Raw genomic sequence first — 18,058 nt, forward strand, 5'->3', positions numbered from 1 at the left:
TTGAGTGGGCCAGTTTTCCCGGAGTCTAGCCTCCCAGGCAGCAACGCGCCTGACGGTTTAGGCACTTTCATTTTCTAATCATATACGCTGAATTTCATAGTGTAAATCGCTAATAAATATACACGTATTTGTTGTTTCTACCATGTAGTAGAAATGCTAGAAAGAAGCTCCTGTAATATTCTACTTTTTTTTTCTTGTTGTAAGTTAAAATCATACTAAATAATAGAGTGACAGTGTTGTGCTGGTTTCTAGTTTAGTAGTTTATTTTTTTTATGAGAGAGCAATGTTTGTGACTTGTTTTTACAAGCTGATGGTGTATATTATGGAGGACATACAGTGCCTCAATGAATCAAATAAATACATCATTCAGTAAATAATAAAATCTGATAATTAATTAAAATATGAAATAATACATTAAATAAATCTATACATAATTAATTGAAATATCAATAATGTCATTTAAAACATTTAATAATTTATTTGTTAACAATTTTAATTAATTACATTTAATTAATTGTTTAACTAGTTATTTGATTATTTTTGGCACTCGATAGCCTCCATTTTATTGAGTGTACAAATGACTAAAATAAAAGCTGCTTGTAGTCGGTTCAACAAGTAGGAAAGGGAGAGGGTTCCGCTTCTCTACCTGGGAAACCAAACTCAGGGAAGCAATTCTCATGAACTACAAACGAGCGTGGCTAGCAGACGTGAGAATAGCGAGCTAGCTAGGTGTAGCTGTCATTCAGGGTACATATAACTGCTGGAGGACAGACTGTTAACCTCGGTAAGTGATAATAAGTTACTTCAGAGTGTCTCTGTGAATATGAGTGCTCGGTAGTTCGCTGACTGTCACACTTTGTTCCGCAGGGGAGCGACATGCTGTGACTGATCGGTGTCCTCAAGTTGCAGCAACAATGTTGCTCTCAGCGAGCGCCTTGGTGAGGACCGCTGTCAAGCTGATGCCACGGACCTGGAGTGGAGGTTAGAGACAGTAACTTTACAATCACTACAATGACATTACTGTGCAAAAGTCCTGAACCATGCCTCTCTTATGTACATGTTGGGTGGGAAATGGGAAAAAAACCCGTCTAGAGACAGTATATAAGGCAATAACAGAGCTTGAATAATTCTAACCAGCTTGAAAGTCAATATTTGGTACGACCGCCTTTATTCTTCAACACAGTCTAATGTCTTTTAGGCAGCTTTCTTTTCATTTCTTTAAGTAATCTTCAGGAATAGTTCTCCAGGATTCTTGAAGGACATTTAAAGCTCTTCTCTGGATGTTGGTTTTGTTCTGTTCTCTTTCAACATGATCCCACACTGCTCCAATAATGTTGAGGTCTGTGCTCTGGGGAGGCCAATGTGTGTTTTTCTAGGTATGCTTTTACTGCATTGGTAGTGTGTTTGGGATCATTATCATCCTGAAAAATCAATCAGACACTTTCCAGATAGTATCCGGTTGTTAAGTGATGACGTATAAACCCTGTTTCCATTAAGGCTGGTGTCTTTTAAAAGTGTTTGTATTGTGTTCAGTTTAATCTGAACAAGCCCTTAAAATAGTCAGTGATCACTGGCTGATCACCTCTCTGGGTTTTTATTACCGCCATTTGTCTGCAGCACGTTGTAAAGCTCAGTTGATTTAAACCAGCTTATTGTTTGGGAGCCGCCAAATATTTGAATGTGTCAGAAAAGTATCACTCTGAGGCTAACGAAGATTTGAATGGGTGCATGAAGCTGTTGTTCATAGCAAGTAATCCAAACTATGCAGCAGGATATCAGTGACTAACCACGTGCTGGGGATGGATCATCACAGGCGTTCTGCTGACTGAAGTTTGGTCCATTTTCAGTGTCTTTTTCCTGTTGTACGATTGCATTTGTCTTTGCCCATTGGGGTCTCTCACATTAACTTTCATTGAGAGCAAAAAAGTTTGCGTTCATCCTCCAACTTCACTGTGCTAATGTGTTTTTATTTTCCATATCAACCATAGCTCTGTCAGCTAGCCCAACTTCAGTAACCTTACAAACATTGCTGCTGTTTAGTTTTCTGTCTTCATGCATGTCCAAAGTGATTGCTGCGCTGTACTTTTCATTTTTCAGGATAACTCAGTCAGAATATGGTGTATCATCTTTGGATAGAAACTAGCGAACTTACTCCCCACTAACCTCTAACTTCATAAATCCTGTTTTTCATGGATGCCTGAATCTTAAACTTGATTGTTGCATCTGGTAGAACAGCCACACTTTTTACTTCATTACAAACTAAAGAATTTTGGCACTTTTTAGCTCCCAGTGATGCCGCAGTGTTTGTTTGAGTTGAAGAGGAGTTTGGACCCTGAAACGGCGAATGACGTCAGACTTAAAAGGCAGATTGCATGGTAGATCAAAGTCTGATGGTACTTTTCTGCATTCATAATTCCATCAATTTTGACAAGATCCCCAACACCACTGGCTTAAATGCAACTCCAAATCATGATAGAGCCTCCACCCTGTTTTACAGATTGCTGTAGACACTCACTGTTGCACCTCTCTCTTGACTTCCCCTGTACGTACTGATGACAGTTTGAACCAGAAATGTCACATTTGGATTCAACACTCCATCAGACCTGTTGTCACTGATTTTTGGTCAAGTTCTTGTGTAATTTGGCATCCCTCAACCTTCCACTGAGACCATTTCTAATGACCCTTCAGTGAACAGTAGGTGGATCAACAAAAGGTTCTTATGGACACAGCCACCCCTGTGCGTCTTCATTTGGCTCGAAACTTTTGCACAGTACTGGAGCTTAGATCCACTGAACTGAACTGGCATGTAGTTACAATGCCATGATTTTTTTTTTCTTCTTCCTGATTTATTTATTGATTATGTGTCCCATTTATGTGGTTTAGCTAATGAATGTGCAAAGATGACCTGAGAAAATACAAAATGTGGTCCTTAAATGAAGGTTTAATTAAAAAAAAAAAAAGTTAAATTGAAATTGCACTCCGCTTTCCAAAAATGTGGTTAATTAATCACAGTTCATGATTTAGCAAAATACTTTTTCACATTGGGTCAGGTAGGGGTTTTTTTCTCCTTATTAAATAAAATATTCACTTAAAACTGAATTTTGTATTTACTCAGGTTATATTTTTCTAATTAAAAAACAAATGTGTTTGTTGATGAGCTTGATGAAGATGTGTACCGACTATGCGGAAAACGAAGAAATCAGGGAAATGCTTTTTCACAGCACTGTACTGATGGGCTACTCTAACTTCACCATTGCTTCAACCTGTAAAATACAGCATATGTTGATGCTCAGATAATAAATATCTAATAAAGTCATAATAATTTAACGTTGTCCAGCGCCGCTGTGCTTTTTACTTGTTTATATAAAGGTATGTTTTGTAATCGCTCTTTTAAAAAAATGTAACTTCAAACCTTCACCACCAGTGGGCAGCGATTTACCCGTCGGTACACTGAAATACTTTCTGATGCGAGACGCTGCTCTATGCTGATAAAGCTGCTGTGACGCAACTTATTGGTTTGCGAAGCCTGGAGCTGATCGTTGTCACTCCCCCCCCACCTCTAGGTGATTGCTAAATGAGCCCCCCCCCCCCTTTTTTTTTTTTAATGGTTTTGTATGGATAAAGTTTTACATATTGGCTGAAATCAGACACACCGTAACTGAATACATATGTATAATATTACATTTGCGCTAGTTTTACACGTTAAAAAAATCTGTTAATGTCACAGGGCTTAGATCACTCACCAATTTTAATAGTCAGTTGTCCCATGACATCCTGTTGTTACCTAGTAACATGAGCAAAAGGTAAGTAGGTGGGAGATAATAGATTGTTAATGCAACTGATTTCTCTCTCTATCTCATTTTGAAGACACCCACTCGTCCCACTGATATGTTGCATGAAACCGTAAAGACAGCCAGACTTCTACCCAGTAAATAATCATCGGGATGCTTTGTAGTGGCCTGAAAATTGCTATAAATGGGGTTGGGTCTTTTTTTTTTTTTTTTTTAACTTTTACTAACGTTTAGTACCGAACTCTAAAATTGTTTAAAAAGATGCATGAGAAAAAACTACTATATTCAATACTCCAGCATCGCCCAGCGGACAGAACTGATATAACTTTGCTTTAGTCAAACTGAACTGACCAAAGCACCTGTTTACAGTCTGTGTGTGTTTCTGTCTGCAGGATGTATTTGGTGCCTGTGCAGAAACATTTCTGTGAAACCTGGCGGGTTGAAGCCAAAGACGGTTCCACCTCGTTACCTTGGCCAGCCCAGTCCTTTCACTCATCCGCACCTCATCAAACATGGTGAGTATTGTTTACAGTGGACAGCTGATCTTGTAAAATGTCATTTCTTAATTTATTTCTTTAAGGAAAGCATGCTTCTCCTCAGGTGAGGTAACCCCAGGTTTGAGCCAGACGGAATATGAGCTCCGCAGACACCGACTGGCCTCGCTTATCGAGGCTCAGGCCGAAAGACTCGGACCTTCTGCTTCCTCCAGCACCCATGTGGCCATCATTTTGTCTCACCCAACTAGATACATGACCAATGACATCCCTTATCCCTTCCATCAGAACCAGGTGAGCACTTGCTTTCAAGTTGCATTCAGTTCAGAATTCTTCAGAAAGGAGAAAAAATTGGATTTTGCTCTTCTTCCTTTTCCTGGGTGAAATTCCTGGGTAAGTTTTTACTAATTCATCTCAAAACACGTGTTCCTCAGGATTTCCTCTACCTCAGTGGTTTTCTCGAACCTGACAGTGCCTTGGTTCTTCACGGGAAGGGTCAACCAGACCAGGCTATTTTGTTCGTCCCTCGCAGAGACCCGGGGAGAGAACTGTGGGACGGACCGCGGTCTGGGAAGGACGGAGCAGCTGCTTTGACTGGCATAGAGAGAGTTCATAGCATAGAAGAACTGGGTGTTGTACTCAAGAGCCTGAAAGGTGGGTGCATGGGAGTGGTGGGGGGGGGGTTACTCTTTGCAATCCTGCGGAGAGAAAAAAAAAAGTGTTATGGTTCATTCCTACCAGATCACTAACTGCCATATCTTTCGTTTTGGGTGGTCAGTCTGAATTATGCATGTTGCTTGAATAAAGAAGCAAAGTGACACTGCTTCAGGGTCTTTCACAAACCTTATTATCGCAGGAATATATATGGATGGATGGATGGAGTGTTCTGGAAGCAAAACTTCTGCCCAGGAGTGGTGGCCCTATCAAATTAACCTCAAGGTCAGAAAATCTGCAAAAGACCCACAAGTTTCTTGCTTGTACAGTTTGGGGGGAATTAGGTTTATAATGATGCAACAAGCCACACGTTTGGCATTATGGCCATAATACACAGCACAGGGGAAAACCAACCACAGCATATCAGCACAAGCACTTCGTATCAACTGTCAGCACGGTGAATGGGCTCATTTTCCAGCCACAGGACTCGGGCACCTTGAAGTCATTGAGTTGACAATGAACTCCTCTTCATACCAAAGTATTCTCCACGCAGACAGGAGGCCCTCTGTGCAGCAGCTGAAGCTTGGCACAAATTAAGCCATGCATTAGGACTATGATCCCTAACAGCAAATGGGTGAAAGAGAAAAATCAAGGTGTCAGTCAGACCTCACCTGACAGGCCTAGACTCGCCTCAAGTCCAGACCTCAGCACAACTAAAATGCTTTGGTGGAAGTTTAAGAGAGCTGTGCATAAATGAATGCCCACAAACCTCAATGAGGTGAAGCAACGTTTCTCCACAATTATGTAAGAAACTGATAATTGAGGTTATTGCTGCTGAGGTGGGTTGCTCTTCATCTTCATAAACGAAGAGCAGGTGTACTCAAAACTTCACTAGAAGCAATAAATAAGGATTCTAGAGTTGTGCAATGTGTGACCTGTTGATTATTGTTCTGTGTTCACATTGTTTTGGCTCTGCACCTGCGGATCTGCATGGATTCTTTTGTCCTTCAACTGTAAAATGCTAATGGGGTATTGTCATCAGCCCATTGAACAGCCGGGTGGATGTGATAACTTAAGAGTGAGGCAAAGTAGGATTTACAAATTGATACCATAGGTGCATCTACTCAAAATCTGGGATGAGTATATAATATAATTTTATTGACTGATGTGAAGACGTTCTTTTTGACAGGACGGTAGTAAAGAAAGATGGGACGTGTGTGGTAAATAAAAATGCAGTTGTTGGATAAATGCTTTCCTATTTCAGTGCCAAAACTTTTCATTTAGGTATTAAAATGTTTTTCCTTTTTTTTTTCTATTTAGCTCTTTTATCACTTCAAATTCACTCTTAGCATTTCTGTCTTCTCTGATCCTCTTCCAGGCACTATGCTGTGGTACGACACTTCTCAGCCGGCTCACCCTCAGCTCCACCAGGCTCACGTGTGTCCCGTTCTGGAGGCGGGGCCGACACCACGCACTCTCAGACCTCTCATACACTCTCTCAGGGCCCTCAAAAGCTCAGCCGAAGTGGCTCTCATGCAAGAAGCGGGTCGAATCACGGCACAGGTTGACATTTAAATTGGTTCTTGTGAAGCTCTTGAAGACTCCAAGTGAATGTTAGATTTATGAAGTGTACTTGCAGCAGCTCATATTGTTATCTTTCAGGCTTTTAGGAGGACAATGGCTCTGTCTCAAGGAGATGTGGATGAAGCTGTCCTGTTTGCTAAGGTGACTTCTGTGATGACCTTTGTCTTCACTGCCTTTACGTGTGCGAGCAGTCATTATCTTTGTGTCTTTCATTGATTAGGCTCATGATGTAATTATTAGAACAGTAAGTGTTAGTTTATTGATTTTTACAGTTGGAGAAGCAGCTTTGAAATTTTCCAAATTTCCCTCCTAATTTCACGAATCTGCTTTAAAAGAGCAGGTATGGAACTCCAGAGAGTTGTACCTTAAACTGAAAATGCTGTTTAAGTCTTACAGTGTCTACTTTATTTGTTACGTACTGTACTGTGCAAAAGTCTTGAGCCTCCCCTCCATTCTTTGTATTTAACATAACCTTTTTTCCAGTTTGATTTTGAGAATCGGATCCATGGTGCTAACTTTCTTGCGTACCCTCCTGTGATTGCTGGAGGAAATCGAGCTAATACTCTGCACTACATAAATAACAACCAAATAATCAAGGTAATTACTCCATGAACACGTCAGAGGACACAGATATTCCTGAGAATAATTACTTTACATGTATTTAAGTAGCATATATGACTCATTACGTTTTGCTCCCTCCTCTTTGTCTCCATCAGGATGGTGAGATGGTGTTGCTGGATGGTGGTTGCGAATACTTTGGTTATGTCAGCGATATCACTCGAACGTGGCCAATAAATGGAAAGTAAGTAAGCTGATTACCCTTAAAATATTTGGTGCCAACAGAAGTGATAGTTTGTTTAATGAGCTCATAAATATGGAGAGTTTATGCCCTCAGGAAGGACACACAAGCTTTTTCAATATGGGGATCTGAAAAATTACCTACCACAGTGCGTATTGGCTTGCATAGCAACAGATGATCTAGTGTGGCAACCCTTAATAGAACCAGACATTTGTTTAAAAAAATAAAAAAGGGGTGATCTAGCTTTTGGAAATGAGAGAAACTAAACTACAAAACTACAATCGCTGATTGTAGGTTTCAATCCTTTACGCCTTGAGTTGTGGCAGAAGTTCTTTTCCATCTGTTATCATGACTTCGCTAACGATAGAGTGAAGTTCCCATTTGTGCATCGCAGCCCATGAGTCAGTGTACAGTGTAAATTTGTCAAACTTCATTTTACATCCAGGTTTATTTAGTCATCTATTTGTTCCAAGTATTTGTTTCCAGAGTGCATGTGTTAATAAAGGTGGTTCACATCACCTCCAATCCTGGTTTGGTGATCGTGGTATTCAACTTTAAACTTCATTTTATCTGATTTCTAGAATTTAGGTCCCTTAAATTAAAGAAACTGTAGTCTGTTTTTGAAGGTTGATCAGTTCCAGTCACAGAAATAAACGTTTTGGGGTTTTTTTGTGTTCAATACTAGATTCAGTCCTGCACAGATTGAGCTCTACGAATCCGTCCTGGAGGTCCAGCGTTCCTGTTTATCTCTTTGCTCTCCAGGCGTCAGTCTGGATCACATCTACAGCACCATGCTGGCTCTGCTGGGACGACAGCTTAAGCGGCTTGGCATCCTCGGGGCCAGTACCAGCGATGCTGAGGCGCTAAAGGTAATAATTGGAAAAACGGTGGGTGCCCAGATTGGTTGTGCACTTCATATTTAATGAGGCTCATCTGCACAGTGTCATGGTCCCTAGAGGAGGAGTCCGGACAAATCGTACTTTTCCTCAGAATTTTTACACATGCAGTGGACTTCAAGTGGTCGTCAAAGAAGTATAACAGGAATAACTACTCTGTTGTCGGGTCTTCGGCTGTCCGTATCTGCAACAGAGTATAATTTAGGCTTCAGAAGGAATGCTGGCGTTATATTCTTATGAAGTCAGATTTCCCTTTCAGTATTACAGGTGATATCTTGTGTCGGTAGTTACTAAAGCTGGAGCTTCAATTCAACATTTCAAAAAGTTTTTTTTTTGTTTTGTTTTTTTGTGTGCAGACCAGATGACCTAATCCAGAGGATTCCTCTCAGGTCCATGCTGGACTTCCATTCATCTTTTATTTTGGTGTTTTAAGTGCTTTTTAATGTGGTTGTGCTTTGTTAAGGTTTATGTGAGGTTTGACTTTAGTAGAACCACTCGTCTGACTGCTGCAGCCTTTTTAACTATTTATTTATTTAAATTCCAGGCTGCAAGGCAGTACTGCCCCCACCACGTTGGCCATTACCTGGGCATGGATGTCCACGACACTCCTGAACTATCTCGCTCGCAACCTCTTCAGCCAGGAATGGCCATCACCATAGAGCCAGGTTTGAAATCCACACGGTTGCACCTGCATGTAAATGTTCTGTCCCGTTACCGTTACGGCTCACATTGTGTCTTGCTGCAGGGCTATACATCTGTGAAGACAACGACCAAGCGCCGAAGCACTTTCGAGGTCTGGGTGTCAGGATTGAGGATGACGTGGTTATCAGAGAGAAGGGAGGACCTCTGATTCTGTCCTCTGACGCACCAAAGACCATCGCTGATGTAGAGCGGGCCTGTGCACAGAGATAGAGCAGGGAGAGAAAGAGAACTGACCGAGTGCTACTCACTGCTATCTGTTTATATCCTGAGACTCAGGGCCGTGGTGCATTACAGGTGGGAGCACACAATAAGACTTTAGTTTTTAAGTCACAACAACCTGTTATCCTCACTACTCTGTCTATGAAATACTGGCTGCATTAGAGCAACTCAGCTCCAAGACATAAAACCAAACAGCCAAACATAAAGTTGCAATTCTTTATTTACAAAAAAAGGCAGATTACAGATTCTATCAGTGAGCCAAATCTGACACTAAAGCCTAAATCAACATCTACAAACAACAGCTAACATCCAGCTACCACAAAAGTATTTTACGTGATAAAACCGGTTTGATTCTCACCATGTTTTCTGAACTATGGTTCATTTTCATATCTCACTGAAGAAGTTGCACACAGAAGTGCATAATTGTTTTCCAACTCATACTGCAGTACAAAGGATCCAAAAACCTGAGTACTGAAAAGGCTGCTCGTCATAAATCTGGAGTTACTGTGATGTCTTCATTAATCTGCTGAATGTGAAAAAGGTCACAAGAGTGTCAGTGTGTGTTGGATTTTGTTTTTCTTTTAGCAGAGAGGAGAGTTGTGTTGTTTTCTAAATTATTGTGTATTAAAATATTTCTTTCATAACTAATAAATTCAATGGGTTTAACTTGGGTTACTTATGGAGGATGTTTTGTTGGTCGATCATAGTGAGAGATGACATTTCCTTCACTATATTATAAGGGTCAGTTGTCCCCTTATGTCTTGGACAAAAAGGACAGTATTGTAGGACCATTCATTCAATTCAGTTTTTATCTACATGGTGTCAAATCACGACAGAATTCGCTTCAATGTGGTTTATATTGTAAAGTAAAGACCCTACAATAGGCAGGAAGAAAGTTTAAGCGATACCAGACTGTGGACAGACCAGCCCTAATTCAATGCTTTATCAAAAATGAAAGTTTTAAGCCTAATCTTAAAAGTAGAGAGGTGGTCGGTCTCCTGAATCCAAACTGGGAGCTGGTTCCAGAGAAGAGGGGCCTGAAAGCTGAAGGCTCTGCCTCCCATTCTACTTTAAATACTCTGGAAACCTTAAATAAGCCTGCAGTGTGAGAGCCAAGTGCTCTTTTGGAATGAAAAAGTCATGAAATGCTTTGGTCCTATTGTCAAATCTCAAGGTTTAAATTTAAAAGATCTCAGTGCATTTCAGGTGACAGCTGGTATATTTATACTTACTATCTAACTAGTATATTTTTAATAAAAATATATTTAATGTCAAAGTCAGCGAAAGTTCAAGAGTTTTTGGTGGTTAATCTGAATATATATGTTGCTTGAATGAAGATTGATAGTATTAGCATTAATGCAGTATTAGTATTAGTTCAGGGTCAATTACAGATCTTATCATCACAGGGCTTTGCGCAGTCCTGTGGAGTACTAAGTTCCTCCTTATTGCTTCCATAGAAACTCAGAGGGTAATCAAAAGCACATCAGTAATTGATCATAACAGGTGTGTTTTGTGTGGGTTCATTTGTGGAATTTCTGGCCTTCTTAATGATGTTGGGACCATCAGTTGTGTTTTTCAGAGGTTGACAGCCCTATTTGACAACTGTTAGAATTCATATTGTGGTAAGAACCAATCAGCTAAGTAAAGAGAAATGACAGTCTATCATTACTTTAAGAACTGAAGGTCAGTCAGTCTGAAAAAATTGCTAAAACTCTGAATGTGTCCCCAAATGCAGTCGCAAAAACTATCAAGCGCTTAACAGCACTTCAGATTAGAGCCCAAATAAATGCCACACAGAGTTCCAGCAGCTGACACATCTTTACATCAACTGTTCAGAGGAGACTGTGTAAATCAGGCATTGGTGGTCAAATAGCTGCTAAGAAACAGCCACTAAGGAAAAGCAACAAGCAGAAGAGATTTGTTTGGGCCAAGAAACACCAGGAATTGACATTAGACCAGTGGAAATCTGTGCTTTTTGAACAGTTGGTCTCTACATGCATGGTTCGCCCTGTGAAGCATGGAGGAGGTGATGTGATGGTGTGGGGGTGCTTTGCTGGTCACACTGTTGGGGAATTATTCAAAATTGAAGACACACTGAACCTGCATGGTTACCACAGCATACTGCAGTGACATGCCAACCCTTCTGGTTTGCGTTTAGTTGGACCATCATTTATTCTTCAACAGGACAATGACCCCAAACACACATCCAGGATGTGTAAGGGCCATTTGGAGAAGAAGGAGAGTGATGGAGTGCTGCACCAGACGGCCTGGCCTCCAGTCACCTGACCTAAACCCAGTCGAGATGGTTTGAGATGAGATGGACTGCAGAATGAAGGCAAAAGGGCCAACAAGCACTCAGCATCTCTGTAACTCATTCAAGACTGTTGGAAGGCCATTTCAGGTGACGACCTCGTGAGGGAATGGAGAAAAGGAGTGTGCAAAGCGGTAATCAAAGCAAAGGGTGGCTATTTTGAATCTAACATATAAAACTTGTTTTGAACTGTTTGTTTACTACATAATTGCATATGTGTTCATTCAGTTTAGTTTTGATCCCTTCAGTGAGAATCTACAATGTAAATAGTCATGAAAATAAATGAGAAGGTGTGTAGTGAACGTCAATCAGGAGAATATTAAACCCTTTTAAACATAATGCAGTCTAGTACATTATCATGAATGATCATATTATTTTGACACTGGGAAAAGGAAACTGGGAGCTTAGTGCATAATATATAGTATATTTTAAATATCATTACTTTGCATTAACATAAAACACCTATGTAAAATGAACATATGACTTAAACTGATTACATTAAAAATCATTGCATTCCATTTAATTTTTTATAAATCCATATAATACCATGTTTTTTTTGGGGTTTTTTTGACACTGTAGTTTTTATTAACAGTTTTGTCACAGTTTTACATTTCAGGGGAAATAACCAAACAAGCACACAGTCAAAACAAACAGAACTAAAGCGAACAAAAGGTGTGGGTGCCAATTCTAATCAACTACCATATGCATACCTGCCTTTACTCCCAGCATACGTACTCCAGCTTATATACATACTTTGATACATGCATGCATATATGGATATACAAAGTTATAGACCTTAAATGTTTTGTTCGTTCATTAATTTTCCTTGGTGCCATATAACAACATTTAACTAGTCTTTTGAAGAAGGTGGATCCAGTTTGTACCAGTTTCTTGTTATAGCTTTCTTTGCAGCTATCAATAGGATATATGTCAAATACAAGTCATCATACATAACATACTCTCTAATATTCCCAAGATATACAGTTTTAAAATTGTGTGGTAATTGATAGCCCAAGATATTGCCTATTACAAGAGTCACGTTCTTCCAAAAATGATGCAGTTTCAGGCACTCCCAAAACACGTGCGTATGATGTGCTTCCATGTTACCACATCTTCTCCAGCATGGCAAACTGTCTTGAGTCTGCTTACTTTTGATTTTTGGTGTAATAAAGAATCGAGTAAGATGTTTCCATCCAAATTCTCTCCAGCATCTTGAGTTAGTCGTTGTGTTCTGGGTTTCACACATGTCTAACCATTCCTCAGTTGAGATATCAGTTTTTATTTCCTGCTTCCATTTCTTTTTTATGTATTCAGTTGATGTTGCCATGTTCTCTCTTAGGTTTTTATATAGTACAGAAATTTCCTTGAATTGGAGGCACCTGTATGATTTGATTACGCAATCAAGCACGCCATAAGACGTGACCATATCTCTAGAGTGTGGGATGTTATAGGATCAAGGAAATGCTGTAAAGTTTTCTTAAGTTGCTCATTTCCAAGAAAAGTCTGGACTGGGACATCCTGTACTCTTATTTCAATATCTTTCCATTTAGCATTAAAGTTCTGATCACACCACTTTATCGCTGGCCTGGTTTGGGCCGCATGGTAATAATCTTTTAGATTAGGGAGTCCCACACCACCTTGCTTCCTAGATAGTTGTAATGTTGTGTATTTTATTCTAGGCCTTTTACAGTTCCATAGAAATCTACTCATTTTTATTGTTGTGATTCTTGCACTAAAGTCTAGTGTAAGAGTTGACCATCGGTTTAGATCGTGTTTAATCTGAGTGGTCAGTCCATCATAATTTGTTTTAAAAAGGTCACTCAATTGTTTAGTCACAGTTACACCCAACTATTTCATTTGTTTTGCAGTCCAGTTCAGTTTAAACTTATTTTAACCTCTTTGGATGGCAAATAGTTGAAAGCCAGTATCTGAGTTTTGGTCACATTAATTTTGTACCCCGAATGTTCAGCAAAGATATTAATTACATTAAACAGTGGAATTAAAGTTTGGTTTGGATTTTCTAGGTAGACTATGATATCATATCATCTGCAAATAAGCTGATGATGTGGTCTTCCCCTTTAATATTTATTCCTCTCACTTCCTCACTTTGTCGGATGGCCTGTGCCAGGGGTTCAATATATAGAGCAAAGAGAAGAGGTGAGAGGCAACAGCCCTGGCGGGTACCCCTCTCTCTCTCTCTCGAGAGAGAGAGAGATTTGCTCCGTTAGGCTGCCATTGATTCTAATTCGAGCTGTAGGAGATTGGTAAATAGATTTGATGCACATCACAGCACCGTCATTAAAGCCAAACCTTTCAAGCACGGCATATAGGAAGCTCCAATCTACACTGTCGAAAGCCTTCTCTGCATCCAGACTTACTAGGGCCGCACTGCCCTTTTTTGTTTGTATCGAATTAACTACCTGGAGGGTCCTTCTTATACTATCTTGAGTTCTACGTCCTGAGATAAAGCCAGTTTGGTCTTCATTAATTAAATCTGTCATAATTGCCCCATATCAAGATAAGATAACTCTTTATTGTCATACATAGTACAGTAGTACAATGAAATTGGAAAACTGTCCTACGTCGGCACTACATATAACACAACACGACACGATATGACACATCACAACGCAACACAAACAACACAACACAGTATATTAACTTAGTAATAAAAAAAGAAGAAGTGTATGTGTATTGCACACTGTTATTATTGCACATTAATTATTATTGCACCTTGTTATAAATATAAATATTATTATTGTTATTGTTTTAAACATTGTTACCTCCCCCCTAACAAAGTCCAGGCAGGTAGCCAGTCAGGTCAGCTATTTGCATTGATCAGGGCTATTGCCCTGTTGTAAAAGCTGTCCTTGAGTCTATTTGTTCGGGACCTCAGCAGCCTGAACCTCCTACCAGATGGCAGCAGCTTAAACACCCGGTGTCCTGGGTGTGTGCAGTCCCGTAGGATGCTGCGTGCCCTCCTGAGACAGCGAGTGCTGTACAGGTCCTTCAGGGAGGGAAGAGGATGCCCAATGATTTTTTTGGGCCATATTGATGACCCTCTGGAGTGCCTTTCTGTGTGCTGTGGTGCAGCTGGAGAACCACACACCGATGCAATATGTCAGCACACTTTCAATGGAGCAGCGGTAGAAGACGGTCAGCAGCTCCTTCTTCAGGTCCATTTTTCTGATGATTCTCAGAAAGTGGAGACGCTGTTGGGCCTTCTTTAAGACTGCAGAGGTGTTAGAGCTCCATTGGAGGTCTGTGTCTATGTGCACACCTTTCCACACACTCCCCGTTGATGCTGACAGGCTGGAGCTCGGACTTCCTCCTTCTGAAGTCAACTACCAGTTCTTTTGTCTTGGTGGTATTTAGCTCCAGGTTGTTATCTACACACCAATCTGACAGCCTCTGAACTTCAGCTCTGTACGCCGTCTCATCTCCCCCTGAGATGAGCTCCACCACGGTGGTATCATCTGCAAACTTGATCCAATGTGTTTTCCCCCCTCGTTGCACATTTAATATGCTGTTCAAATCTGGGGAATACTGACCTTAAATCAGCATGGTTGAAGTCCCCAGCTATAATGTGCACTGCGTTTGGATGGGAGTTCTGCTGGTTGCTTATTGTCTTGTGCAGCTCCTCCATCACTTAGCAATTATTGATGTGTATAGTTTGTAGTCCACATTAAGTACCGATATGGGTCTGTAATTGTTACAATATTCTGTGTCTTTTCCCTCTTTAGAGATTACTGAGATAATCGCCTCTCTCTCCATGAGAGAGGGGTTACACCCTCCGAAAGGGTATGATTGAAGCATTGGTATCAACTCCTCCTTAAAGTTCTTGTACCACTCTGAGGGAAACCCATCGGCCCCTGGTGATTTATTAGCTTTAAGTCTTGAAATTGCTCTAGATATTTCTTCATGACTGATGGGGGCAGTTAGTTTGCTGTTTTGCTGCGTACCAATACGTGGTAAGTCTAGGGAGTTAAGAAAAGCAGTTTTTTTGTCTTTATTTGAGGAACATGGTTGTTTATACAAGTTTTGGTAATATTTCCTAAATGTTTCTTCTATTGCTTCCTGGCTATACTGCAAGTTATTTGTAGATGGGTCCCTAATCTTGTGAATTGTATTAGCAGCTTGCTGCTGTCTAAGACGCCGTGCTAACAGTCTAGCTGCTTTTGGGCCGTTCTCATAATAATCCTGTTTCAAAAAGTTTTTTTTCCACTTCTTCAGTCAATATATTGTCAATTTCCTTTTTTAGTGTTTTGATTCTGTCTTGGATGTTTTGTTTTTTAATAAGAAAAGATGTTTTACAATTTTATTTTTGTAAAATTTGATTCTCATCAGTTCACAACATGAGTTAAATCCATAGAACGTAGATTTGGAATCTGACCAGAGGATTGGAAATCAGCTTGTGCTTGTAACACAGATGCTGAACTCACGCCTCGGAATAACACACTAAAAATACTGCCTTTTAAGCAGCTGTAAAACAGCTTGTTTCCATTTAAGCGCTGTTTTCAATAAATTGCATGCTCAAAAAAATGTTTCGTCTCGCTCCCATTTCTTCTTTTTGCATGTTGAAGCTCTACTTGGAACCTTGTTAAGAGCCAACCATGCAAAATATGATTTTTTTTCCATTTTTCAAGTGGTCTTAAACTTTAGATTGGGACTGTTTATTGTAAAAGCCAAAAAATATTTGGAGACCTCTTTTGAACTTGATTTGTTTTGTTTATTAAAAAAAACCAGTTGGTATAACCTGATATGTTTGGGGGTTTTTAGAAACAAGGAAAAGTTTTATGTAGTTTAACATCTTGTTTGTTATACTTAGTTACAAAAAAGGTTTTATTTTAATATGGATTGGTGTTTATCAATGTGATAAATATTTCCATATGCCTTTTGTTTTCTTTTTTCAGTTTTAACGTTAATAATATTTGGAGAAAAAAAAGGTGGTGAGAGTGTCTTGTCTCCAGATGCATGACATTGTAATGATGGGGACTTTGAAGATCCATCTTCTAGCAGCTCATCTGTCTCCCAGTTATTCACTCAGGCACCGTTAAATGACTGGAATGAGATTTAGATGTGCCAAAGGAAGCGACTGTCGCCTCAGTGAGGAAAAAAACCCCTGCCTCCAGAAATCAAATTTTTGAGAATGATCTTATTCCATTCGTCCAAGTGGATGATGATTTTATCTTTGTGTTGATGTTAAAGGTCTTTTGAGTGCAATGGGTTGTTACAATGCAGAGGACTGGAGGTTGTTTGTTGGTAGTTTAAATGCCAGCCTAATCTGGGTCTTGCTGCAATGAAGGCAGGTAGTTTGCATCTGTGACAATTGGTCGTTCTGTCCAGCTACACCCATGAAACCAATGAAAATATGCAAATTGTGTTGAAAAAGCTGAAATGCAACCAGCACAAATCGGCCAAATGACAGAAAAAAAATGTATTTGTGACAAAACTGTACATGATTAAATATTTTATAAGATTTTTTTTAAATGTTTATTAAGTAATATTAACTCTTTTCTGCTAAATAGCATGCTTAGATTTATTGATGCAGGGCTGTGATGTTAAAGATTTCATGAAAATTTAAAGGGGTTATTATTCTGCTATTGGGATTGTGTTCACATACCTGCGCTGTGGAACTCAACTGGTATTCACCACTGGCAGATCCATGACTGCACATATGATGTTGGGACAGCAGGTTTCCCACGGTGTCTCCAGAAGCACACATTTGTCACATGTGCTCAGTCTGAACCTGCTCTCATCTCTCATCACCAGCAGTGGTCTGTGGCCACCACCTGCAAACCCTTTCCTTTTTTATTGGCTCTTCAGAGCACCTGTTGTCACTTTCATTTGCACTAAGCAAGGTGAACTGGATCCACAGTGGTTTCTGTTTGATAACTGGACACACTGATATCTCTGGAGTAATCACATGATACTTTTTTTTAGCAGTGTATTGTCTCTGTAACAGAAAACACTTAATGAATTCGCCATTTTATTAGAATCCAAGTATCTTTGATCTATCTGTTTATAAGGTTGGGGAAACCTGCAGTCAGCTGAGACTGAAGAAATCACTTGGATGAGTGATGAAACGTTTCTCCCACTGAAAACGCTGCGTCCAGATGAACAGAATCAACTTTTGGGGATAGAATCAAAGTTATTTTAGAATATTTCATTAAACACTAATGTGTAAATGTTAGCCGCCCCTTATATTCTTTTGCTTAGAAAAATGGGAAATAAGTGCGGGAATTTATTGAAACATGTGCAAACGTACATGTAAAAACAATATATAAGGCAAAAACAGGATGTCTGTGATTCTAATGAGCTTGAAAATCAATATACGGTACGACCTCAAAGTCTAATCACTTTGAGGCAGCTTTCTTGTCATTTCTTTAAGTAGTCTTCAGAAATACTTCTCCAAGCTTCTTAAAGGACATTCAAAGCTCTTCTTTGGATCCCGTTGCCTGCCTTTTGTTCTGTTCTCCTCTCAGGATGAAACCAGATAAGATTTTGAAATCTTATCTATGTACCTATTTTCAGTGATATCAACAATAATAGCAGGAAATTAAGTAGGCATATAATGAATTTTCTCTTTTTGTTGCCATGTTTTTCAA

At 39.7% G+C, this 18,058-nt stretch overlaps 1 protein-coding gene across 1 annotated transcript; it reads left to right on the top strand.

The window, feature by feature from the left end:
* Positions 1–648: 648 nt before the first annotated feature.
* Positions 649–9,775, top strand: xpnpep3 (X-prolyl aminopeptidase 3, mitochondrial). Its single transcript, XM_080904316.1, has 12 exons — positions 649–784; positions 868–981; positions 4,184–4,306; positions 4,392–4,579; positions 4,720–4,939; positions 6,318–6,502; positions 6,602–6,664; positions 7,007–7,120; positions 7,240–7,325; positions 8,008–8,191; positions 8,763–8,883; positions 8,964–9,775. Exons 2-12 carry the CDS (start codon positions 915–917, stop codon positions 9,128–9,130), a joined length of 1,518 nt encoding a protein of 505 aa, XP_080760442.1. The 5' UTR covers positions 649–784; positions 868–914; the 3' UTR covers positions 9,131–9,775.
* The last annotated feature ends 8,283 nt before the right edge of the window (positions 9,776–18,058 follow it).

The sequence above is a fragment of the Rhamphochromis sp. 'chilingali' genome (genome assembly GCF_963969265.1).
Source record: "Rhamphochromis sp. 'chilingali' genome assembly, chromosome: 15".
Taxonomy (NCBI): domain Eukaryota; kingdom Metazoa; phylum Chordata; class Actinopteri; order Cichliformes; family Cichlidae; genus Rhamphochromis; species Rhamphochromis sp. 'chilingali'.